This window comes from Rhamphochromis sp. 'chilingali' (assembly GCF_963969265.1).
Source record: "Rhamphochromis sp. 'chilingali' genome assembly, chromosome: 22".
Taxonomy (NCBI): domain Eukaryota; kingdom Metazoa; phylum Chordata; class Actinopteri; order Cichliformes; family Cichlidae; genus Rhamphochromis; species Rhamphochromis sp. 'chilingali'.
In genome coordinates this window covers 22,663,675-22,689,581 of record NC_137950.1, presented here as the reverse complement: position 1 = coordinate 22,689,581, position 25,907 = coordinate 22,663,675, and the positions used below count along the sequence as shown (strand labels likewise).

At 38.9% G+C, this 25,907-nt stretch overlaps 1 protein-coding gene and 2 long non-coding RNA genes across 3 annotated transcripts; 1 reads left to right on the top strand and 2 right to left on the bottom strand.

Moving 5' to 3' along the window:
• Window positions 1-3,140: 3,140 nt before the first annotated feature.
• LOC308391294 lies at window positions 3,141-8,900 on the bottom strand. Its single transcript, XR_013970582.1, has 3 exons — window positions 8,800-8,900; window positions 8,588-8,716; window positions 3,141-3,351 (listed from the first exon to the last, which is right to left on the bottom strand). It is a non-coding gene; the product is annotated as an uncharacterized lncRNA (long non-coding RNA).
• On the top strand, window positions 5,966-7,462 carry LOC308391295. The gene is made up of 3 exons (XR_013970583.1): window positions 5,966-6,081; window positions 7,226-7,284; window positions 7,394-7,462. It is a non-coding gene; the product is annotated as an uncharacterized lncRNA (long non-coding RNA).
• Window positions 8,901-15,266: 6,366 nt separating the features above from the next.
• Window positions 15,267-21,425, bottom strand: LOC308391291 (5-hydroxytryptamine receptor 3E-like). The gene is made up of 11 exons (XM_080873871.1): window positions 21,345-21,425; window positions 20,009-20,074; window positions 18,443-18,600; window positions 17,861-17,905; window positions 17,630-17,739; window positions 17,164-17,333; window positions 16,884-17,044; window positions 16,361-16,571; window positions 16,143-16,262; window positions 15,905-15,999; window positions 15,267-15,702 (listed from the first exon to the last, which is right to left on the bottom strand). The coding sequence occupies exons 1-11, from the start codon at window positions 21,379-21,381 to the stop codon at window positions 15,478-15,480; spliced, it is 1,398 nt and encodes a 465-aa protein (XP_080729997.1). The 5' UTR covers window positions 21,382-21,425; the 3' UTR covers window positions 15,267-15,477.
• Between the last annotated feature and the right edge of the window lie 4,482 nt (window positions 21,426-25,907).

Sequence of the window (25,907 nt, the reverse complement as noted above, 5' to 3'; positions counted from 1 at the left end):
AAAAGCCCCTTTAACATACAAAGCAGTACGTTGTGCTCTGAAACCTATTCTTTTTCTATTGCTTGCTCCATCCTAAACCAGTTACCAAATGAACCAATCATAGTGCGACGGAAATGTAAACATGCCAGCGAGGGGTACTCAAAAAAAGTTCCCCATAAATAACACATGTTAACATCGAAAACACTGATCCACACTGAAGTCCATGAGTTTTATCTGAATATCCATGAGAGATGTCCAAGCGCTATTGTCCATAAACGGGGGGAACTGGTGTGTATGATTGTGGAAATCAGTGTATTCGGAATTTACGGGACAGAGCGTCGTCTTTGATAGCTTCCTACCAGTCCAGTGGAAGCTTCAATGCAGAATGAGTCCTGCTCCTAGCCGTTCATTGGCTCGCCATCCTTTTTCATACCCAAAAAGGTTCACCTGGCCTGCATTAAATAAACAAGGCCAATAAGAAATCACAAGAATACAAAAAAATGTCAGCCAGTTAGGCTAAATACATTACGTTATTCTTGTTCCTGGGTACACAATTTATAAATAATTAAACAAACAGTATATTTAACCAATAAGGATTTAACTAAAACATTTCAACTGCTATATACATATTATATAGCGTCACAACATTTGTTATTCAACAACTATCATCAAATAAAAAATCAAAATCAAATTGTCTGGACCGGCAGCAGCCAATTAGCGTCAGCTGGTAGCAATACAGTCAATTAAAAGTTCAAACTCACCAATTCCGTTCTGTTCAGTGCACGACAGCACTGTGGCTCTGGCTCACAATAATCAGCGTCCAAATCGAATAAGTTAATTGGTGTTTAAAAAAAAATGCATTAAAACGGAAAAGCAAGTGTTTGCTAATATAAACCTGCAACAACTCTGTCACCTGGCTTGCCTCCACTCATCTGACGGGAGAAAGCCGGGACAGGCTTACTCTGACCTACATGCCATCCGATTGGCTGAGCAAAGTCATGTGGTTGGAGTCATGTATTTGTGATGCGTCCAATGGCAGGAAATAAGTGCAGGAAATTACTAAATTCTAGTAAAACAGATTTTACTCTGGGTTACATACACAATAAACTGGAATAAATCAACCATAATGTCACTCTCTGAGGATGCAATCTCCAGGTCAGGACCCTGCTCTCCTTCTTCACATTGGCAACAGTAAATATTTAAGCATAAATATTCCCCCAGAGTTTAATCTCAGTTACATAACCTCTTAAAAAAAAAAAAGACCCTAACCCTAAAATCCTACCCTGGCCATATTATCTATTCTCAGTACTCCTAGTTACACCAACATAAAACTGGTTTAAATAAATTCATTAACTACAAAATTCTACTGGGAAAAGCAAAAAACCCCAAACTGCCATATCAGCACTACAGAACAAATCACATAGTGAATGGAGTTGAAGCACCAAACTTTTAATACTAATCAACCATATTTAATGATGAATATTAAAGGACAATTATAACAACTCACAGATACAGATAGAACTTAATCAACAGAAAAATATTTCAATTCACTAAGATGGTCTTTTTATACCCAGTGTGACTTAACTGTTGCCAAAAAGTGTTCCCCCAGTTTTTTTCTTTTGAGTACGACTTTTCCAGCCTTTTGTTGCACCTTTCCGACTTTTTAGACACGTTGCTGCCGTCATACTCAAAATTAGGTAATGCTTTTTTATAAAATTTGTATTTTTTCTGTTTAGATATTTGAAGAGTTCCATTTTCTATTGTGCATAAAAGAAGTTTTCTTTATGAAATTAAGAAATCATTGCATTCTGTTGTTCAGATTTTACATCCATCCATCCATCCATTCGCTACCGCTTATCCTTTTCAGGGTCGCGGGGGGTGCTGGTGCCAATCCCAGCTGTCATAGGGCGAGAGGCGGGGTACACCCTGGACAGGTCGCCAGTCTGTCACAGGGCTAACACACAAGGACAGACAACCATTCATACTCACATTCACTCGCACATTCACACCTAGTGGTAATTTGGATTATCCAATTAACCTATCCCCACAAACTGCATGTCTTTGGACGGTGGGAGGAAGCCGGAGTACCCGGAGGGAACCCACGCAGACACGGGGAGAACATGCAAACTCCACACTGATGTTGGAATTGAACTCAGGACCTTCTTGCTGTGCGGCAACAGTGCTAACCACCGTGCATCCCACGGTGGTTAGCATCCCAATTATCTTATAATTGGTTTTCGATACTGATGGAAAATCATCAGTATTGATGGAACAGTCCCTAAGGAACTGGCATGTACAGAACTTTAAAATGGATCAGTTCAGACATTTTCTGGCTCCACTTAGCTCACTGTGGACAACTTTCCATGAGAACAAAATAATATTTTTTTATTTTCTTTATTTTTTGCTTTTGCTTTGCTCCTACTGACCTGATTTAATAATATCCTCTGAAAGGAAAGTCTAAATTTGGCACTATGGTAAATATAAAGACATCAAAAATCACTGATCAATGGCCATGAGTACCATTCACAGAGAGTTGGGGAATAGCTGCAATCACATTATAAGATGACCATTGATCAGTGGTCTTTGATCAATGGTCATGAGAATTTGCATAATTAAGATTAAGGAACTGACCTCCCAGCCCATTGTTCCTTCAGTGGGCTGGTTTCAGCCATTATGCAAATATACTGTTTATAAGATTGGGAAAACCTGCAGTCAGCTGAGTCTGAAGAAGTCACTTGGATGAGTGATGAAACATTACTCCCACTGAAAAAGCTACATCCAGATGAACAGAATCAACTTTTGGAGGCCATAGTATTCCAACATGATAACAACCCCAAACACACCTTCAAGAAGATGAGTGCCTTGCTAAATAAGGCACATACAGCAATCTACGTGACCTGTCAATCACGTAGATTGCTGTATGTTTACAGCAATACATGTCTGTAAACATATATTGCTATGAGACAGGATAAGCTGAAAAACCTAAATGCGCAGCAGAAAATACAGGAAGTAGAAGAGCTAAAGAAGAATCTGACATTTCAGCAGACATTTTTCACCAGAGCAAAATCACAAAGTGCAGCTGTTGTGAAAGCAAGTTTCATTTTAGCAGAGCAGAGAGCCAAACCTTGGAACACCTCCTGTTATCCTGCTATAGAACAGTAGTGTCACGGTCTGGCTGGCAGACCGTGGGGATATGGGGGAATGAGGACCCAAAACGCATGGTTCTGCGATGCAAACAGTGCACTTTATTTACAGTGAAGGCAGCAGATGCACAATAAATCCCCTTTGCTCCCTAGACTCCCGTGCTCATGCTCCCAGCAGTTGTGTTTCTGCACACCCTGTGCGTGCTGCCCTTCTGGTCCCTCGTTCCACCTGCAGGACAATAACAGAAGCAGCCGTTAAACACTAAACCCGCACGCACGCACGCTCCTCCTCCTCCTCCTACTAATAACAACAATACTAATAACAATACTAATAACAATAATGGTCCATCCTGCTCATGGACCCCCGAGTCCTCCAGAGCCGGGTCAGGAGGTAGAGATTAGACAGGAAATGGCTAAAGTGGGCTTTGATATTGACAAAAATATAAAAGCTATTAAGTATGGACTGTTTAAGGAAAAAATGTATGATAATAAAAGTCGTCTTTTTTGGCTGATCATGTGCATTATCAACCCCCACGTTTGGAAAACAAGAGCCAAGGTGGTCATAGAACAAAAGATGATCGGCAGTGTGGCTGTTTGCAAGAACATTTTTGCAGATTTGAGAAGGAGGAAAACTCTAGAACAGAAGAATAATAGTCCTTTACCTTGGGATCTTTTAAAGATATGATTAATTTTAAAAAAGGCTTGAGTATGGTTTTGGTGTTATTAGTTGGTATTTATCTGTGTTCTTGTAAATTTACACGTGTATTGGCATGTATTTTTGAAGTAAATATTGTGTGTTGTTTTATGATATGTATTGCCATGAATTTGGAAAAAATATTGAGAGCCAAATCAGCCCAGTCATTTACCGAGTGAGAGTTTCTAAATAGCTGCATGATGAAGCTGTGCGATGTCTTGTCTCCAGACAAAATGCAGATTTTGGCAAAAGTGAGCCTGAGCAGAAATACGATTGCTGTTATTTTGTGAGATGGCCACTGATTTAAGAACACAGTTGTGTGAAAGAAGCAAAGACTTTATTGCATACTCTCTTGCTGTGGATGAAAGTACAGACATTATGGACCTTACACAGCTGGCTATCTTAATCCGTGGAGTGGACTCCAATTTGTTCGTTACAGAGGAAATATTGGACATTAAATAGACGCACGGGACAACAAAAGGAAAATACATTTTTGAAAACGTATGTGAAAGTGTAGCGACATGAAGCTGCCCTGGGACAAACTTGTTGGAGTTATAACAGATGGAGTGGCGGCAATGTGCGGTGAAAAAAGTGGACTACTTGGCAGGATGCGAGTAACTGGTGAGTTAACAGCAGATCACTGCATCATGCACAAGGAAACGCTGTGTGGTAAATTCCTAAAAATGGAGCATGTAATGAGTAACGTAACGCAAAACATAAATTTTATCCAAGCTAAAGGTTTAAATGACCGTCAATTTCACTCTTTCGTGCAGGAAATAGATTCAGAGTCCTTATCATACAGAGGTTCGTTGGCTGAGTTGGGGAAAAGTTATTTTATAGAGTTTTTGAGCTCAGCAAAGAAACCTGCCAGTTCATGGACATGGCATGTATGATGTGGGAAGGCATTTCAAGCCAAGCTGCTCCTATGGGAGTCACAAATGCACCACTTGCCTCACTTTCCCCGTTGCTAAGTAATGTTGAACCAAGTCGGCGCAACAGTGTTCCCAAATGAGCACTTTTCTGATAAACTGAGCGCACTGCGCACTGAGTTCGCACAGCGCTTTGGTGACTTTGGAGCAGAAAAAGACCATTTTGAACTGCTTCGCAATCCATTTACAGTTGACGTGGAAACTGCACCTGTGCAGATTCAGATGGAGCTGATTGAGCTGCAGTGTAATGGGACACTCAAGGCAAAGTACGACACTGAAGGGCCCGCACAGTTCATTCGTTCCATACCTGAAGCAATACCCCAGCTCCGTCTACATGCGGCTCGAACCTTGTGTATGTTTGGTAGCACACATCTGTGTGAGAAGCTGTTTTCCGTGATGAAGATTAACACAACAGTGCACAGGAGTTGTCTCACTGATGAACACCTGCAGTCCATCCTGAGAATCTCTACAACACAAGACCTCACACCAAACTTAAACGAACTTGCTGCCAAAAAAGATGCCAAGCATCCAGCTCTGAACAAATGGCATAAGAGCAAAGAAAACTGAATATTATTATTTGTTGTTCTTTTAACTTTTGCTGAAAAGCAGAAATTTTATTTGTTTCCAGTTTTTGTTTTTGCATCATGTTCATATTTTGAATTCGTATCATTTCACAGGAGATACTCTTATGAAGAGCAAAACATTTTATTTATTTTTTTATAAAATGGCATAATAGCAACAAAATCTCATTGTTTTGATTTGTTGTTACTTTACCGTTTACTTAAAAGCACAATTTTCATTTATTTTTACTGGGGTTTTGGCAGCATGTTCATATTTCTAACTTGCATAAATTTGACAGGATATATTTTTATGGAGAGCAAAACATTTAAAGTCAAAGTTAAAGTTTAATTTTTCTAAGTTTATTTATTCTGGAATAATATTTTTGTCTGTTTTTATTCATATTTATGTTTAAAAAACGTTGTTTTAGTGTGTTCAATAAATGTTCATCTTGTTTGGCCTGGACTAGGGATGCACCGATACCGATACCGGTATCGGGTATCGGCCTCGATACCACATTTTCTAAAGTACTCGTACTCGTTAAAAGTCCCCCGATACCGAGGACCGATACCACGGTCTGAGACCTGTCTATGTTTGAGCGGCATGTAAGGGGTTAATCATAGGCGCCAAGTGCCCGCCCCGGCTGCAGCTCAGAGCGGGGAGAAAGCGAGGCGAGACATATCAGCTGTGTGGAACTATTTCAAAGTGAACGAAGACGAGAAAACAAAGGCGGACTGCAAATTGTGCTCAGCGAAATTGTCCAGAGGAGGCTCTAAAGGTAGCGCATTTAACACAAGCAATTTAATCAAGCACCTAAAATCCCAACACAACGAGTACAAAGAGTTTACCCACGCTTATTAGCACAGAGGAGCATAGCTGATGCTATAGCAGTGGGACGGAAAATAGTTGGGCATTTTAAACATTCCGCCTTAGCCTCCTCCCGCCTCGAGGACATTCAGGCTCAACCAGCCAATAAAGAGACTGCAGCAGGACGTACAGACGCGCTGGAACAGCACGTATTACATGCTCCAGTCCCTCATTGAGCAAAAGCGAGTGCACGAACTCCCTGAGTGAGCAGCTACGACGCACTAGCCTCTGATGTCATCCCAGCTGTGACTGTGCTAGTGAGACTTCTAAACAGAGAAACAGACGAACAAATTTAAAATTCAATTTTGTTTTTTTATAATTATTTATTCTGTAATATGTTGCATATAACATGCTTTTCATTTTAAATAAATGTTCTTAATTCCAAACTAGTCCCTTGTTTGTTTGTTTTTTGTTAAATTATAGGACTAAAGCTGTTACCTGCAAATTTAAATCATGTTTTTATTAAGTACTCGGTATCGGTATTGGCGAGTACTGAAATGCAAGTACTCGTACTCGTTTCCAAAAAAGTGGTATCGGTGCATCCCTAGCCTGGACTTAAAGTGCGCCTTGAGTTTCGGCCCCCTGTGCAATAGAGTTAGACACCCTTGATTTAAGCTGGCTGAATTACTGCAGGGGATGATGGAAATTCAGTGGCTACTTAAATAAGAATTATTATTAATATTATTATTAGTAGTAGTAGTAGAGGTAGTAGTAGAATTTCAAAAGTAATACATCAGATAACAAGCTCAAGCAACAAACAGACATTCATGTCTTGCATTTTTCTAAGAGGATAACAGAATTTCCAGTAACCATCCAAACAACCATTGAAGAGCACTTATGATACATTAAAATGTAAAAGTATTTGAATTCACAGCAACCACTCAAGGCTGATGTTCATGCTGTGTGTTTGAGATATTTATGTAAAGCGACTTGAAAACAGCAGTAATTGCAGTTGATAGATGTTCATAATGTATCTGGGAAATCATTTCCTCACAATCTCGGGTAAAATCAGGATGTGGGTAAATGCTTTTACATGTTTGCATCTTTAATTTCAGCATACTGAGATTTAATAAGTGCTCCATCAGTAGAGGGAGTGAGGCCCTGTTTGGAAAAGGTGAGAATGACAGTGATTTCTTTTTGTTGTTGTCTACTGTCTGTCTATCTGTTCAGATCCTGTGTAAGTTCTCCTCACTTCTTAAATCACTTTCCATGTTTGTTCCTAGGTTTCTGTTGTGGACTTTGTTTGGATTTGCTTGGTCCCACTCGTGCTGTCCTGACAGACTTTGTTACCGGGTCAAAGGTAAGTGTTTTCCAAATTGCCTTTGTGTTCTCGACATCTTCACCTCAGTTATCTAAGTAACATCTACACTCTGCCGCTACCTGTTAGTGCTGATATTTGTTGTACCTCACAAGTATGTTTGAAAATGTGTACAATTGTGCCTTGATATTTAGCCGTTTAGTGACCATCATCAGAGCAAAGATTGTCTTGGCCAACTAAATCACTGGCATTGTTGGCAGTGACTGTCATGTTTATGAACAGCCACTCATATTGTGTCCGCATTAAATCAGGAGACCACTCTGTCGCTTCTGTAGAGTTGTCACTTGGCTGCAACTGAATGTCCTGAGCTGAAGTGGAAATGAAAGGACACCAAAGCATCACACCACAGCATAGGTCGCTCATTCTGTATCACCCCGTTCGCCCAATGTTGAGTCTGCTCCCTGCCTGCGAGACATGCTGTTCACAAGTCGTCAGTCAGCTATAAACAGTACACCCAAGCAACATCAAGCAGAGGCAAAAAGAAGCCAACACAAAATTGTAGTTCCTTCAGTGGCCACTGGAGGATAGCCCCAAATGTGAGTGATTCCTCATTTAAAAATATTTGTATTTCACAGCTGAAATAAACAAAAATTAATTTGTATATCTGATTTTCCTCTTCATACAAAATGTTTTGGAATCTTTTGCTTGCTGATTTTTTTTATGCAAAACTAAACTCTATAAATATGTCGAGTATGTCAAAATAATGTTTTGTCCACAGACTCAGGACAGACTGTGGACTCAGTTGTTTTATTTTAATTATTATTATCTTTTGATTTTGGGTTTATTCTGGTTAAGACTTTCTAGTTCTTTGGTTTTGGTTACTGTGCTTCCTTGGTTTAGTGTCTAGTCATATCTGCCCATGTCTTCCCTTTGTTCTCTGTTAGTATCGTGTTTCTGAGTTCTGTCAGTGTATCTTTCCTCTTTTACTTTGAAGGTCCGTGTCTGATGTTGGCGTGTTCAGTTTGTGTCCTCCCTGTCTCGTCATGTTAAGTAGGTTCAGCCATGTCTCCGTCCTGTGTGCAGTTTCCTCGTTTCCTTGTCCGAATGTGTTTTTATAGTGTGTGTTCTCTTGTGCTCGTCACTGGTCTGTCTGTATTACCTCTGCATATCGTCCCAAGTTCCACTCTGTGTTCCTCTGCAAGTAATCCTGTTTAGGGTTCGGATTCATTTGTTAGATTTTCCCAGTTTAGGTTATTTCTTCTCTGTCCTCAGCCTCTCCATTTCTGTCCTGTATGGAAACAAAGAAACACGCAAGTTCCTCACAAACTACAAAAGCACAAATATCAAGTCATTGTTAGTTCTTCTGTATACCTCTCTGTAGCTCTGTGCATTTCAAAATCCATTTCCCTTTCCTGTTCGCTCAGGTGATGTGGATTAGCAGTTGGATTAACAACTTCATTTTAAACATCCTGCCACAGCGTGGGATGTAAGGAGCTCTCTGATTGGTTGGTCAGACACAGGCTGTCTGCCAGCCTGGATTTTTCTAGCTCATATCTTCGGCCTGCTAAGAAGCGTGTGTGCTTGTACAAAGGCCGTTCAGCCTCGGTATTTACACTCGGCTCACACGGATATGTGAAGGATGAATGGACCCTGCAGCGATACGGAGAGCCCAACCTCTGACTGAGTGCCTGTTTATGCAGTCTGACCACCTGTGAAGGTAACGTGCTAACATGGCTAACGCTAGCATCACCGCCCCGTTATTTTAAGGTCATCTTAGCTTATGAAAATTTTACGTCGGAGCTGTACGAGCTAGCTACGTGTTTACTAAGCTGCTGTGCTCTTCACAAATAAAGCTGGAAGCAGCTCAGACTATTAGAACCAGCACTGAGGCCTGTTACACTTATACAGTGTTAGAGCAATAGCTGCAACCTACAGCCTTTAAACTAGTGATTAAAATGCTGACAGTAAACTCGTCAGTCCAGATGTTACCACATTACTTTGTGATACTTAGAGTTAAAACAACTGAGACAGGCTGATTCAAATAACAGCTGTAAGTTCTCTCATTCCTTATATCAAGACTGGAGATCACACTACTGATTTCAGTTCATTTAATATGTGAGTGCACAGATTCATTCTCAACTGGACATAAACGATGATCAAAGGTTGTATATATGATGAAGTCATCAAATCCCAGCCTCTAACACAGTGCGCTGAATCTTAGCTTTGAATGTCCAGTATATTCTAATCAGTGCAATTTAAGCATTCACTGAACCTACAGTATCTAAACCTGTGTGGCAAATGTGTGGTAAAGACACAGATAATGAAATGTAATTATTAATACAATATACATCATGAGAAACAAAAGCTGAAATTGATTCAGTTTAGTACTTTTCTCTGTATGCTCTGTGATTATAAAAGCCTTAAATTCTGTGATATATACTGTAAATGATTTTCACAGAGGTCTTAAAGTAGTTAAATCACTGCTTATAGTCTGGTTTAGGGCTGGGCGATATGACCCAAAATTCATATCTCGATATTTTTTAGCTGGATGGTGATATAAGATATATATCTCGATATATATTTTTTAAAGCCATAAAGTAAGAACAAAAAGAGAGTTCTTAGTCAAAGCTGTGTCCCAGATGTCACACAGGCATTTTATTAACATAGAGCAGATGTACATAAAATTTACTCAAAAATAAATTATGAGCATTTATTAAATAATGCTCCATAAATAAAAGAAAACAATGTTGTTTTTGTGCATAACAAAAAGCTCACAAATGTGCAGTCAAAATGTAAACTAAAAGACGCCGAGCACAAAGACAGATTTCACAGCTGCTCTGTTCCCAACTTGTACTGCGTGACTGACAGCCTGGAGTTTGTAATCCGCTTCGCAACCACGTCTCTTAACAGGTGCCATTTATGGTCCTTATACACAGTAGGGTAATATTACGTTGAAGCACAGTACGTATCACTCCGCGAGGCTCAGCCGTAATGCTCCGACAATCCATCAAGCGGTGCAGCTCCGTAGCTTACCAAAGTCGTACTAAAACATTTTTTGACAGATTGCTGAGCGCCGTGTTCCACATAAAATCGGTTCGCAGTCATCAAGCACAACCAGAATTCATACATAAGGAGCGCTGTCAACGTTTGAGAAAATGAAAGGATTTTAGTCCGTGCAGCACCTCTGGGCTGCATGGCGTTAGCGTGGTTAGCTCGTTAGCGTGGTTAGCTAGCTAACACGTTGACGCCATCCAGCCCCACGCACGGGGCGATGCGCAGTAACCCGTTAACGGAGATTTGCCGTGTCCATCTTGTCGCTTCCTGCAGGTGAAGCGATGGGGGAGGAGGGGGAGTTGTGTTCAGTGAAGGAGAGGCGAGGCCGAGTAACGTTGCGTAAAGACGAAAGTGGACGAAAGAGAGGCAAACTTGCGGCTCTGCAAGTATAATTATAACGTAACATAGACTATATCGATATAAAGGATATGGTCACATCTTATATCTCGTATAAAAATATATCGATATTTTTTAAAAACTCGATATATCGCCCAGCTCTAGTCTGGTTGTTTATATTTTCACGTTTTTGTGTCTGTAGGGCTGTTTGATGACGATTTGGACTCCTCTGGGAGATGAGGACACACCCACATCTGTTCCATACTGCAGCCATTGATGGTGTTACGGCTCTGAGTCAGCTTTGGGGCATCAGACGCACACACTGGAAATTGTAGGCAGATAGCATAGGCCTGTGGATCGAGTTGAATGAGTCTCATTCATTAACATAGGCACAGCTGTAAGAACCAAACTGGCCATTGTACGTAGATCATGTTTCTGATGATGGCTTTTCTATGAAAACGAATTTGTTTGTAAGAACAATAGTGAATGAAGCCCAGTGGTGTCTGGAAATGTTTCTCTGCCAGTGTATTGATACCCAGTTAACCATACCTATTTTAATGTAGTGGACCTTTGATATTAGGTACCGTGATATAATATGCGTAGATTATATATTCAGAGTCTTAACAATTTTACATTGCAGATCATTATTCTGTTCCATAATTTATAGACACCGCTCTTGCTGATTGAATCTCTGCTCAACCTGTTACTGACCCTTTAACCTAACAATTTGAGAACTTTTCCCCTGCTGTTTCTTTGTAATATTACACAGTAAAACTACCAACTTTTTGTGCAATGTTTGTGCCACCATTTTTAAAATTACCTAATAGTTTTCTTTTCTTAAAATCGTACAGTTTCTCAGTTTAAACACATGATATTTTCTATCATTAGCTGTGAAAAACATTAGTTGGATTTATGAGATAATTCCAAATTTGGATTCTATTAACATTTTACACAACGTCTCAAATCTTTTGGAACTGGTTGTAAAAAGTGTCCATGTCGATGGTCCTGAGCCACATACAGAACTTCAAAATCTATTCAGCCACAGATTTCAAGATGTGGGCAAAAGCTTCCAGAAGTTCATACAGTCACAATAGCAACATGAAAGAACAGGGAAGTGGGAGAGACCTCAGTTAAGTGCTCCATCAGAAGAGGCAGCTGGGTCATGTTTAAGAAAGGCAAGACAGCTATGTTTTTTTCCCTCATCAAGCACAAAAACTTTCATGGCAATTTCCAAGTTCCCTTCATGCTGCCATTTACTTTCACCATGATAAATGCATCCACTTTAGTCAATTACTGACATTATCAGCTCTACTTAGGTTACTGGGCAAATATCTTAAAAGGACATTAAAATAATACTTTTCCATTAGGCATCAGCATATAATGTTGGTTTATCAACAGCAACAGATGTCTTATACAGGAAAGGATACAATAACAGTTGAATCAGTTGCAATATGATATGAGATGGCATCATTTGCACACCCCTTGAAGAATGGTGCATATGTTTGACAAATTTCACAACCATTAAATGTTAGAGACGACTCTGAAAATGAGGTTATGTTCACTTCTAAAGTAAATACGTCTGCTTGTGCTCACAGTCCCTACATTTCAAAAATAAGACAATAAGACAAAACTGCTAAGTGACACAAGAGGCTAGGGCAGGGGTGTCCAAACTTTTTTTACTGAGGGCCACATACATAATAATATAGGAGGGCCTGGGCCACTTACTAGAAATTAGGTATATAACCTTAACTTTAGTGTATTAAAGTTAGAAAAATCACTTAAAAGTGGTCGAATATGTTATATTGTTGAATATAATTAAAGACAAAACTGCCTTCATCAAAGCTTTCCATAAATGGATCTTTATTGATTTATTCAGAAAAAGCTTTGGTAGCTCATTCTCAGAACAGCAGCCTCAGATTTCTTCTTAGACAGAAGATTTACAGCACAGAGAAAAAACAAAGGGGAAAATGGGACGGGTACATTTCAAGTTTGTTATTTAAGTTATTAGGGTTAGCAACACACCTATTAACGTTCGTTTGAAACCGTTATCAACATTAACAGACTGAACTGGACTTAATAGCAGGAGTGCATATAATTTTAGTAAATTATTCTGGAGTATCAGCTGCGCTGGGTATGTAAATCGGGCCATCCAGCCGCGGTGCTGATCGTCACTCGTGCCAAAAATCCGGACAAATGATCAAGGAGCAAATCTGCATCAGATGAGATCAGCTGATTTTGCGTGTGCGTGCGCTGTGCACAGCGGTGTGTACTGTGTGTTAACAAGAAAAGCGCATATAAGAAAGTGGTGTGCAAAAGCAGGGTAGTGACAGAATTGATGCGCATTATTGATACCGGTATTTGAAGCATGTGTACCTGCACATTAACACACGGGTACTGTCCACTCCCTGCAAAAAAATAGCAGCTGTGCGGCGTCTGTGGCATCGGTGCTCTCATCGCATGCGATGGAGTAAAAATCAAAAGCACAGCTTTATCAGACAGTTGCAGTTTAATGTTGGCTGACAAGTCTTCAATGCGTCGCACAACTGTATTTCTGGACATGCTGACGTTGTTGAAGTCCTGCACTTTTTCCGGGCACATTATTTCGGTGACTTTAACGAGGCCGTGTTTTATGAGGTCTCCATCTGAAAAAGGCTTGCCATGTCTTGCGATGAGTTGGGCGACCTCATAGCTGGCTATTGTAGCCTTTTCCTGGACCTTTTGAGCACGAAAAAAATACTGTTGCTGACCCCGCAGGAGAGCTACCCTGTGCTTTAATTTCTGCTCTCTCTCAGCACCAGTGTAGGATGCATAGGCCTGATGTTGGGTTTCATAATGACGTAGTACATTATACTCTTTCATAACTGCCATAATTTCAGTACAGATCAAACAGACACACTTCCCCTTGAATTCTTTGAAGAAATATTCACTCTCCCACCATGTCTGAAATTTTCTGCATTCACTTTCTACCTTTCGCTTCTTTGGTTCTGCCATGTTTAGTAACTAACTTGGGGTAAATTTCTTCTGTGATTGTCCTTTTTGGTGAAGCAACTGCCTTGATCAACAGTAGCTCCCCCTGGTGTTAAAACTAAGAAGTGCAATACACTCAAGCAAAAGTTGAAGTGCGGGCCATATTCTATTCTATTTATAAAATTACTTGCGGGCCAATTAAAAATGGATCGCGGGCCGCAGTTGGCCCGCGGGCCGGAGTTTGGACACCCCTGGCTTACAGGACGGAAGAGAGCACCCTGACACTTTGGTGCCGAAGGAACCATCTTACCCTCAACGTCACAAAGACAAAGGAGTTGCTAGTGGACTTCTGGAGATGTATAAAAGCACACACCCCCATCACCATCAACGGCGTTGCTGTGGAGAGAGTGAGCAACTTCCATTTCCTAGGCGTACATCTGGCGGAGGATCTCACATGGTCAGTTCACATGAACAAAACAGTGAAGAAGGCGCAGTGTAACAGCAGTCTGGCGAGGAAGGAGCGGCTTGCAGGTCCAGCGGGCATACGGTGTGGAGGTTAGCCAGATAACTCGAAGCCAGTCAATTAAATCAAACAACAGACCTTTATTCGTTGTCAGTTTTTGCATGATCTTTGTTGGTCAAAAACCCCTATTAATGAAGACTTATGGACCGGAATTTGATAGTAAAAATACTTTCTTTTCGATCACTAAGCAGGGATATAGGTTTGGCTCCAGCAACCTTTAATAGGATAAGCGGGAAAGAAATAAATGGAATAAAAGCATATTATTACTATTATTAGTAGTAGTATTTGTGATTTGAAGACAACCAGTAAGAAGGCTAACTAAATGGCAAAGCTGTGGGATTAAATAACTGTGTACTTCTTCTCACTCCTTTTCGATATGTAACTGAATCAGCACAGTTAAAGCAATATTGAAATGTATTAGCTTTATTTTGTGTAGCATTTTTTCTTCTTTTCTTTGCCAAATGAACTTTGTATATTGTTTACGTGATCAAATTTTTTTTTACAAACAACAACAAAAGCCAGTGTGAAAATGCCTATAATTACTATAGACAAACTACAACTCTGTTAGGACTGAAATGTATAATTATGTCAATTACATATGGTTGTATAATTTTAACAATTGTGACTGAAAAAAGTTAATAATCCCTTAAATTAAATTTTCTTCTACAACATATTTTCACATGGATACATATTTTAGAATTTGCCAATCCACTGGGATTTTCCCACACAGCCATCTGTTTGGTTTAGAGAGAATGGTTCAAAAAAGACAAAATACCCTGTGAATTGCAGTTATCTGGGAGAAAGAAACAACAACAAAAAACTTTGGGACAGCACATTAAAGTGAAAAAAGCATGTTTAAAAATGCAAATATGATATTATGTAGGCTTGTCTGTAGGCTTTCATTTTTTATTTTTTTTTTTATTTTTACTAATAAAAGCAATCAGTTCAACGTGGACTTATGTTCATCACCCAATAAAATGCAAATATATTGGAATTCATGCAAAGGGACCCAAATGGAGACTTTAGTGATGGTCTTTATAACTAAAATTTAACCTTTTAGCAAAGCAGGAAGTCCACAAGTAACCAATGGAAACTACAGGTATAAAAGAGAGACTAATACATCATATTCATGTTAATGATTGAATATTGTTTTTCAAACTTTAGTCCTGCTAGTCTTCAACATCGATCCACATTGAAAACATGATTGCTAAGAACACAGTGACTGCTGTCAAATAAAAAATCACAAAATACTTGTTGATTTTTTTAACCATTCTTGTCCAGTAGCCAGACTTCCTGTTGCTGCTGAGTAGAGTCACTGTTTTCCCAGTCTCCCGCAGCTCATCTGACACTTTTTCCAGAGCAAAGGCCACCTCTGTCAGTTTACTGCTGCTACCCTAAAAAAGGAGGTTTTGTAGAAAGGTAATTGACAAGATTTTAGGTCAACTCTTGATTCAACACACTGGTTTGTTTCCACGTTGATTAAATAAAAGTGTTTGCTTCTGATATATATGCTAGGGTTAAGGATAATGCTAGCATAATCCCTTTCAATAGTTTTGATATTATACTTTTTTGAAATTAAATAAAATGAATTCCAACCTTTTGGGTCAGAGATGATACAGACAAAGACACAGATGGTGTTTCCTCAGCAGATACCCCAGAGACAGAGGCACAATGACTATTTCTCTTTATGTCTGGAGTAAGAGAAACAAAGATAAATCAAACACAATTAAAATTAACTGGTGGATACAACCTGCCACTAAACACAAATCTGCAAAAGTGGTCGATAGAGTTTAAATCCAAATATTTGTAGAGTGATTGCTATTATCAAGCACACCTTGGATTCCATCTGTCTCATTATCTTGGGCTGCAGAGTCTTTGTCAAGCAGATGCATCACCAAAATTGTCTCCAAGAGGCTGAGCAGCATCAGAGAAAACCCCCCAATGCAGTAGACAGCTGAGGAAAGCAGCCAGCATTAATGTGGATAAATTACTTGATCACTCAGTAGCATGATTTATTCATTAAATGCAGTCAAATACACCACACTTCTTTACCTATAAGTGGAATTCTGTTTGAAGAGCTGGGCAAGATCTCATTGAGAAGAAGCTGCATCACCGTGACAGCAAGCAGCACAGTGATTTTGAAGCCAAGTTTCTCACCTCCACTGTCTGATACAAGGAAGGAGGCCATGTCCAGAACCAAGAAGAAGAAGACTGGCAGCAAGAAATTAGCAATGTAGAGGACAGACCTCCTCTTCATGGTAATCTGTGAAATAAGGTGGTTAATCATCCTACTTCATACATGTAAAGATGCAGAAAGAGCTTCATATTTTTTCACCGCTTCAGCTGCACTTTCTCACTCATTTTACAACTCTCTTCTCTCCCACTGTCTCCACTCCTCCCTGAACTCTATGCAACATTCTTCTTTCTTCAACTTCTACCATTTAATCCTTGCCTCTGTCTTCATTTGCTTTCTCTTCTTGATATCCAGAGTCATCCTATTCTAAACAAAAACCAGGGTAATGGGTAACAGAACAGCTTTCATGTGTTCTGTGTTTCTGTTACCAAAAATACTTACAGTGTAGACAACCATAAGCTGATTGAAGTCAAACTCATTGACAGTTCTGTTGGTGACTGACATGTTGACAAAGAGCCACTCATACTGTGTCTGCATAAAGTCACGAGACCACTCTGTGACTGTTTTATTGCTGTTGTCGGGCTGTAACTTTATTTCTGCATCTGAAGTCGAACATAAAAAATTACTGTGAGAAGATCAAGAAGGAAAGAATATATGTTCTGGCATGTGGTAGTGTGTGTTTATGAACAGCATACATTAACAGAACCTGTTATGTCCTCACCAGAGTACATAATAGACTTGAAGGATATGTTGCACTTCTGAAAGTCAAAGGGGAATTTGTACACGTGCAGCTTGCAGGTGCTCACCACCACCTGGTCATTCCTGTATTCGATCACACCATTGTGGTTGACGCAGAGATAAGGACTCGGAGAGGCTTTATCCTTCTCTGTCCTGTGTGAGAAGAAATGAGAATTGATTATGTTATGAATGGCAGCATCAGAAAAAGACAAAACAAATACATGACATTTAGTTCTTTTCTTCTCTTTCGGTCACTCCTCCCGTGTTATGAGCATTGACAGACTGTAAGCACTAAAAATGCTACTTTTGACTTTTGGCTTCCTGCAAGAATCAAATGACATGATGCACTGAACAGCCACATCTTAATTACAACCCACCTCAACATAATCAAGTGGAGAGACTGAGTGGGTCTTTGAGTGTGAGTTTATGCTTATATATGTCAAACTTACATCTCTACAATAGTTATATCGGGCATCCACAAATATGCAGTAGGAATTGTCATATCCTTAATTCCACAGAATTGATTTGGGTCCCACTTAATGTACTCATTTGTCCATTCCTACACAGGGCAATGGGAGGAAAGTGATCAAATCAAGAAAAAAAATCGAAAGATGTCATTTCAAGCAATTTAAATTTCAACAAAACAATGAAAAAAATTGTAGTTCTAAGAGAAAACTCACCAAATAAACCCAAATGTAAGAAATTAAGGTCTGGTCAATTTCTCTCTGAAAAAAATAACAATGTTCATTCAGATAGCTTCACACTTCAGCTAAAGCATCAGCAAATACATCTCTGTGAATTATTAATGTAGGGTCTACCTTAAAATACAAACCGCCTTGAGGCAACTGTTGCTGTGATTTGGTGCTGTGTAAATAAAAGTGAATTAAATTGAATCTCATATTGGGTAAGCTATAAAATTTTCTTTAACCTGTACACTGTTGCTGCTTATCTGCAAGCTGCTTTTCAACCCGACTCCAGCTTCTTTTTTAGTTAGTTCAGTTAATTGGCGATTCTAAATTGCCCATAGATTTGAGTGGGAATGGTTGTCAGATTGGCAACCTGTCCAGGCTGTACCCTGCTAATGCCTATGGTATCTGGGATAGGCTCCAGCAGGACTACATAATGGTTTAAATGATTATCTCCTCTTTGGCAGATGGGTTTTTTTGCCATTATTAAGAAACACACACAAACTATTTGGCAATGAAAATATTCATTATCATTCAGAGAAAAACACACACATGCACGTAGCTTAAACAATGTACCATATCCAGGATGGCATAGAGTTTCATTTCAAGCAACACATCTGTATGATGGCTGTTGTTTATAATGGGCCGGCTCATAGTGTACTTAAGACTGTCTTTGCGCAGGTTCAGGCGGCGTACAATCGCCTGAAAATTACAGAGTTTCTCCACTTCATTATCTGAAATGACATCAAAACACATTCTATATCAGCGATTTCTTTTATGAGATGAAAAACACAAAGAAACTCCCATTTCTGATTTTCAACAACAAAAAAAAACAAACTTCAGAAGTCTGTTGCTCACCAGACATCATTATTGCTTATTAGCTTTTGGCGTATTTGCAACAGATGAAGTAATACCTCAGAACCTTTTAATCAAACCCTGATATATCCAGAGGCCTTTTGTTCACTAAAAGGTCATGATTAAGTTTTATTTAATCAATCCTTTAATAAAAATATTTTAAATAGATTGATATTTACAGACATTGATTTTCATTATTTTCTCCATTACATAAAATTATTTTATATTTTAGTATTGCTGATTATTAGATCCTGAGTGAATACTACATCACTTATTGACATGCTTAGTACTGTGCAAAAGTCTTGAGTCACCATCTTTTCTTTATATTTTGCTAAAAAAAAAAAAGTGGGTAATGGGTGGAGATACTATTGAAACAACTACAAACATGTGTGAGAATACATTATATGAGACAAAACCAATTCTAAGAAGCTTGAAAGTCAATATTTGGTATGACCACCTTTATTCTTCAACACAATCTGGACTCTCTTAGGCAAGTCTTAATGCAATTTCCTCAAGTAGTCTTCAGAAATAGTTATCAGGGCATCTTGGGGGACATTCAAAGCATTCTGAAGGTTTGCTGCCTTTCAGTCCATTCTCTTTCAAGATGATCCCATACTATCTCAATAAATTGGTGATTTGGGCTCATGAAAGGCAAAAATCCATGACTGATAGTATCCCTTTTTGTTTTGTTTTTTAATATCCAGTTGTGCTTTTTCAGCACTGGCAGGATATTCGGCATCATTGCCATGTTGAAAAATGAAGCTGTTGCCTATTCAGATTGCATTGCATTGATCAGGACTAACAGTACTCTTCATACTTCTATCAGTTTTGACAAGATCCCTAACACCATTCACTGAAATACAGCCATAAACCATAACAAAGCCAATCTTCCACTAAAACCATTCTGATGGGCTTTGGCAAAATGGCAGACTGGACTGAAGGATCAGTTTCATTTTCAAATTTTTCAGATTTTGCACACCATGCTGACATATGTCTTTGCCTAATAGCTCTTTAATAATTCGTATGTTTGCTGAAAACTTTTTTTTTTTTTATGTCCTCAACTGTGTTATCCTGTGTTTTTGTGAGACGCAAGTTGCCTCTTTATTGGCCTTGTCATAGATCAGTAGTAAGTGGGCTCACAGAAACAAGAGAACATTTCTCATAAAATAGTTAGGTCCAAAGTCTGGACTGAAAATGAGTGAAAAAGCAGTCAAACTAAGGGGTGGTTCAGACGTTTGCACAGAGACAGACAGACAGATATATAGATAGACTGTCTTTACTCTTTACCTCTGATAGTGGTTTCATTGATCATCTGTTGATCATCTTGTAGCTCTGAACTGGAGCCATTTTCACCTGGCATGGAAGAGTACAGTAATTTATGCCTAAAGGTATAAAATATCCAGAAATGTATGCTCCCAGATGATGGCTTTACAAGGAAAAGCCTTACATATTTCAGCAACACAATCACATATTCAAAAGTTTACATATTGTATCTATAACATCATTCATAATAGAATGATAGACGAATCCAGGTGGTGAACTGGCAACCATGCAGACCACACTTTTCACCGAATGAAAATATTTGGTGCACCATGGAACATTTAATACAACATAGCAAAGCCAAGACTGTTTATCAGCTAGAATCCCATATTAGACAAAAAACAGGACAATATTTGTCTCAAAACATTTGAGATGGTTTGCTTCCTGAGGCATAAAATGCTTTGCTGTCACAGTGAAGATCACAACATAGGACCTTACAGCAGCTACAGGAACAACTATTCCTTCCTGTGCTTGGACCAGCCATAACCTCTGGCTCCCAGCTATTAACCAAATTTCCATGGTCCGATTTTATTGCCCTGGCTTCTGTTCCTATTGTTCCACTAATGTGAATAAACAGAATATTTGTTTGTTTTCATCTCAGTGCAAGCTGTGCTCCAGCAGGACTTTTTCTTTTCTTTTCGGTTGCATTTTCAGTTTCTTTAAAAAAAATGTCCCTAAAATTTATAGTGAAACTACTCCTTAAGCTGGTTTACTCCAACTGATGTAAGATTTCATACCAAATTAAACATTTATCTATTTTCTTACACATCTAGTTCAGGATGTTGGTGGGGCTGGAGGCTACACCAGCTGACATAGTGCCAGAGTCAGTGTGCATCATACACAAGTCGCCAGACTGCGGTAGTCTATGCACACAGGGAAAAAGACAACATTCACACTCCTACTGCTAATCTGCACATATCATAAGGTGAGCTATTGAAAATGTTGGTATTTATGTGCTTTGTGTTGTCCAATAGACCATTTTCATTATCCCTGTATTGAGGTTGCAGCAGAAATTTTACAGAAAATATCTATCGGGGTTATCAGAAGGCAGGCAACTTATTCACCAATATTTATTCATTTTTCAGTCTAAGATGCTGGTTTTAGTAAACTGATTAAATGTGGAATTTAATTTAGTAAAAAGGATGTATTTACTGTCTACTTATAGAGCCAAGCAGCCCCTCTGCTGAAATACGTTTTATCTATTCCAAGTAAAAACAGTGTTGCTGAATAAAATATAATACAACATTTTATTTAAAATGGTCCAAATTGTCATCTGCATTAAATTCGAATGATCTCAGCTTACCCACAAGTAGCAGCAGCAAGAAGAAACCTGCAATCATTGTAGCCTCGAGTGATCAGAGAGCATCTTCACCCTCTCTGCGCTGTTCAGAGATTCTTCCTACTCTATTGATGTCACTGTCCTGCCCTCTTCAGAGCAAATGTAAAGACCAATTGTGTTTCTACCCGCATATCGATCCTAACACAGTGGGATCAGCACACTATGCATCAGCATAACAGCTGATATAACAGCAACTAATAATGACTTCATGTTATTAACCAAACTCTTGATATACAGCCCAAGCCTCTATCATCCTAGCATAAGTCAGGTTGAATAGTTTATTTTCTTGCTACTTTGGATAAATTTTTTAAAATTGTTTTCTGCCAAAGTGTCCGCACTCTACTCTGACAGGTTTCAGATGCTTTTGTTTTTGACAGTAGGGTTAATCATTAAAAGTGAATGAATCAGACTGACATCAGTTTCATTTAAATCCAAACAGCTGAAGTGCATTAACATTAGCTTTTAATAAAACAAAATTAAAAAAAAAACCCAATAAACTTCAAGATACAGTGACTAAATTGTCTTTTTGAGCAGATGTTGTCACAGATTTACTTGGGTTTTTTTCTTATTCTACTACAGAAAAAAATAAATCTTTATTGTTCTGGTCTTGTCTATGAAACTAGAGGACTCTACAGTAATCCAAACACTCTTTTGGAGCATTTGTGATATATCCAGACAATAAAGACAATAAATAAAAAGCAATTCATGTTCAGGTGTATTTGTTTAAATAATAATGTAAAAAAATGTGTCAGATTGCACAACTTGTCCTAAAGTTACTGTTATTTAGAGATCTTTGAAAAATATCTAGACAACTGTACATTTCCTTATTAATGTTGGACAGGATGTGGGTTGGAAAGCTCTTAGATTTTCACATATTCATTAACCATGGCAGCACGAGATACCAGTCTGGAGAACAAACACTGCTAAGTGCTCCATTAGAGGAAGTAGAAAGATCCTGTTTGAAAAAAACAAAAAAACAAAAAACCAAGTTATTTATAATGAGTTTATTGTTGCTGGACTCCGCTCAGATGTCAGTGAACAACAGTTGTTTTTTATGCTAATATTCAGGTTATTTACCATCTTTACAAAGCCAAATGCACAAAATTTTATTTTTCAGTGAAACATTACACTTACCTTCAGTTAGGTACCCTAATAGATATAGGCAGTACTGTATTCACCACGCTCTCAACAGTGGGGAGACCATTACATGAGAAGCAGGACTACTGAGGAGTTTTTCTCTGCTCAGCCTAACCCTAGGTTTCTTCAACTAGGGTTAGGTTGTTTACTTAGTGTGTGAGAGGAAAATAAACACATCTTGACTGGTAAATTATAGTCTGACTGGTAAATTTTGTTTGAACGACGAAACATTTCAACACACCATTGATTCATAAATGTTGATCTCTCACAGTTGCTCTCTTCCCATGTTCTACTGCGTGACTGATAGCCTTGAGTTTGAAATCCACTTCGTAAGCATGTCTCTTAACAGGTGCCATTTGGGGTCCTTATACACACACAATACAGTAATAATTGTTGAAGCACAGTACATAGCACGCCGCTAGGCTCCCGATTGTTAGCCGTAATGTTCCAACAATCCATCAAGCGGTGCGGCTTAAGCACAACCAGAATTCATAAATAAAGCGCACCGGATTATAAGGCACACTATCGAGTTTTGAGAAAATTAAAGGGTTTTAAGTACACCTTATAGTCTGAAAAATACAGTACTCCGGTTGCTGCCACAAATACACTGAGTTGGCTGTAGCTTTCCAGCTCACAGCCCGACTCCCATGAACAACAACAACACAGACAAACAGCCAACCTTTTTTTGCCGGCAAGTCATGATTACAGATGCCGTGCATTGTTTATGTATACATTATTAATCCTGTAGGAAAATGCTTAGTCCTCTGCATTTGACCCATTCACTGAGTGATGCAGTGGGCAGCTACCAATCCAGGATAGCCTCTGTTCGTTGGATTTGAACGCCCAACCTTTCGATCATGTGGCATCTACTGTGCTAGCTGTGCCCCGGGAGCTGTTCTTTAAGTGATGATGTATGAATCCTGCTTCCGGGCCCAAACTACTCTGTGTTTATTAAGCCTGTTGTGCTGTTAAAATGTTTTAATGCTTTTTATCTTGTTCTATTACATCTGAACAAACCCCTAAAAACAGCCAGTGATCACTGTCAGCCTAACCATCGGGAACCCTCACGTTAACCTTTATCAAGTGGAAAAAAGTTAGCATTCATCCTCCAGCTTCACTGTGTTTATGTTATGCTAACACAGTGTCGCTAGCGATCACGTAGCACATCACTATATACCAGCTAGCCCAACTTCAGTAACCCTACAGAAGTCACTGCTGTTTAGTTTTCTGTCTCCATTTATGTTGGAAGTGGTAGCAGAGCTGGTGTATCATGTTCAGGTGGAAACAAGCAATCTAACTTCTAACTCTGTTAAATTTCATATATTCTGCTTTCATGGATGCCTGGATGTTCCCCATGGTAGAGCAGCCACACTGATCATTTTATTAAAGATGAAAGAATTTAGACACTTTGTAACTCTCAGTGATGCCACAGAGTTCCTTCGACTTTGGGATCTGCAGCGGAGTTTGGACCTGGAAATGGCTAATGACATCAAACTTAATGGCCGGATAGCATTCCTATTGCTTAATGCATAATTGTGTTGTGAATATCCATCCTTAATCTGTGAAAAAGCATAAGGTTCAGAAAAATGATAGTAATTACAAAATGGTACATTTCAGGCTAAAATAGCAAAGGAACAGGGATGATCAAAAACAAAAGAGAGAAAAAATTAACAGCTAGCCTGAGTTGAAGAAAGAGGTTCTCATAAAGGAAAGGGACAGATGGAGAAATAGAGGGAAAAAAGAGAAAAATAAAGAACACCAGTGATCTGAAAGGAAGAGAAAAAAGTCAGAAGAGAAGGTTTTGGAAACAAGCACAGAGACAAAAGGAGAGAAAGTCCAGCAGGGTCTAAACACACAACCACAGAGAACTTTAGGAATCAAGGAGTAGTAGGCAGCTACTTGCTGGTGAACTATTAAGATGTAGAACTTGACATGTGCAAAAACAGAATTATTATGATGTGTCTTGTGATATTACGAAGGTTGTTAAGGTTTAATTGTCATTTTGAAAGAAATAATATCTTGTTTTCTACTAGTGTGTCACCACCGTCAGATTTGCGTCACCACCGTCAGCACCTTGTCAACTCCATAATATGGAGTTTTTGTTTATTTTTCTCTTTTGGAGAACCATATAGTTTCCTCCCTCATGATCTTCCAATAAAAATATGTAATTTTCTCAATAAATGTGTAATTTGCATCCTGCTTAATATGACTGTTTCTTATACAGATTAAATACAAGCTTCTGAAAATATGTATGACTGTAACTCTAATAATAAAAAGCCAAAACAATCTTACTTTTAAATGTGGTATAATTACTTTGAAAACATATGTGCATAAACAATAGAATAGAGAAGCTGCTAATAGTCAAAATAGCTGAAACAACTTAATTTAAAATATATATTTTTGCATTTCTTTGTGTCTGACGGTGTTCAGAAAAACCTTGCACTTCTCCAGCAAAAACATAAATTATTAAAAAATGTTACACTTGGGAGATTGTACCAAAACATGGTGAGACAGCCAAAACTTTGTGTAACAATTATATGTAAATGTGTTTTTGAAAAATCCAAAAATATATTTTAGAAAATTAAAACCTGTTTCGTCCCTAATCTCAGGAATCACTGGAATAATATAGAAAGTGGTGCTTCTGTTATAAAGAACTTTTCTCCAGACCTCAGATCAGCAGAAAGATCATCTTGAAGAATGGATTAGATCAAAGATTTGCACCTGAATTTTAATTACCTACCGGACTGTCAGTGCGCCCCAGGGCAGCTGTGGCTACAATGTAGCTTGCCATCACCAGTGTGTGATTGTGTGTGTGAATGGGTGAATGACTGAATATAGTGTAAAGCGCTTTGGGGTCCTTAGGGACTAAGTAAAGCGCTATACAAATACAAGCCATTTATCATTTACCAATTCATCCTGGCCAAGCAACTGCAATCTAAATATTGGATTTACAAGTCTTTTTCTCTGCTCATCATTTCTGGGCTTCATCAGGCACAGCCAGGAGAGTATAGCATCACTGGCTAGGGTCTACCTCCTCTTCTCACTCTCAGTCATGCTGCTGCATGTGTTTGTTCCACAAAGAGAGAAAGAGAGAGAGAGAGAGAGAGAGAGAGAGAGAGAGAGAGAGAGGGAGAGAGAAATGTGAGAAGCTATGTCCCCAAAAGGTGATTCTGTTCATCTGGACGTAGCGTTTTCAGTGGGAGAAACATTTTGTCACTCATCCAAGTGACTTCTTCAGTCTCAGCTGACTGTAGGCTTCCCCAATCTTATAAACAGTACATTTGTATAATGACTGAAACTAGCGCCACTGAAGGAACAATGGGCTCGGAGGTTAGTTCCTTGATCATTAATATGCAAACTGTCATGACCATGGCACAACAAAGGACTCCA

What these genes read in the sequence shown, in the direction of transcription:
- LOC308391291 (XM_080873871.1), bottom strand. Translation starts at nt 21,381, where the DNA reads ATGATTGCAGGTTTCTTCTTGCTGCTGCTACTTGTGG. An exon ending in CTTACATTTGGGTTTATTTG is followed by an intron (nt 17,740 to 17,860) that starts GTGAGTTTTCTC and finishes TGCCCTGTGTAG; the next exon opens with GAATGGACAAATGAGTACAT. An exon ending in TATCATCTCTGACCCAAAAG is followed by an intron (nt 15,703 to 15,904) that starts GTTGGAATTCAT and finishes CTCCTTTTTTAG; the next exon opens with GGTAGCAGCAGTAAACTGAC.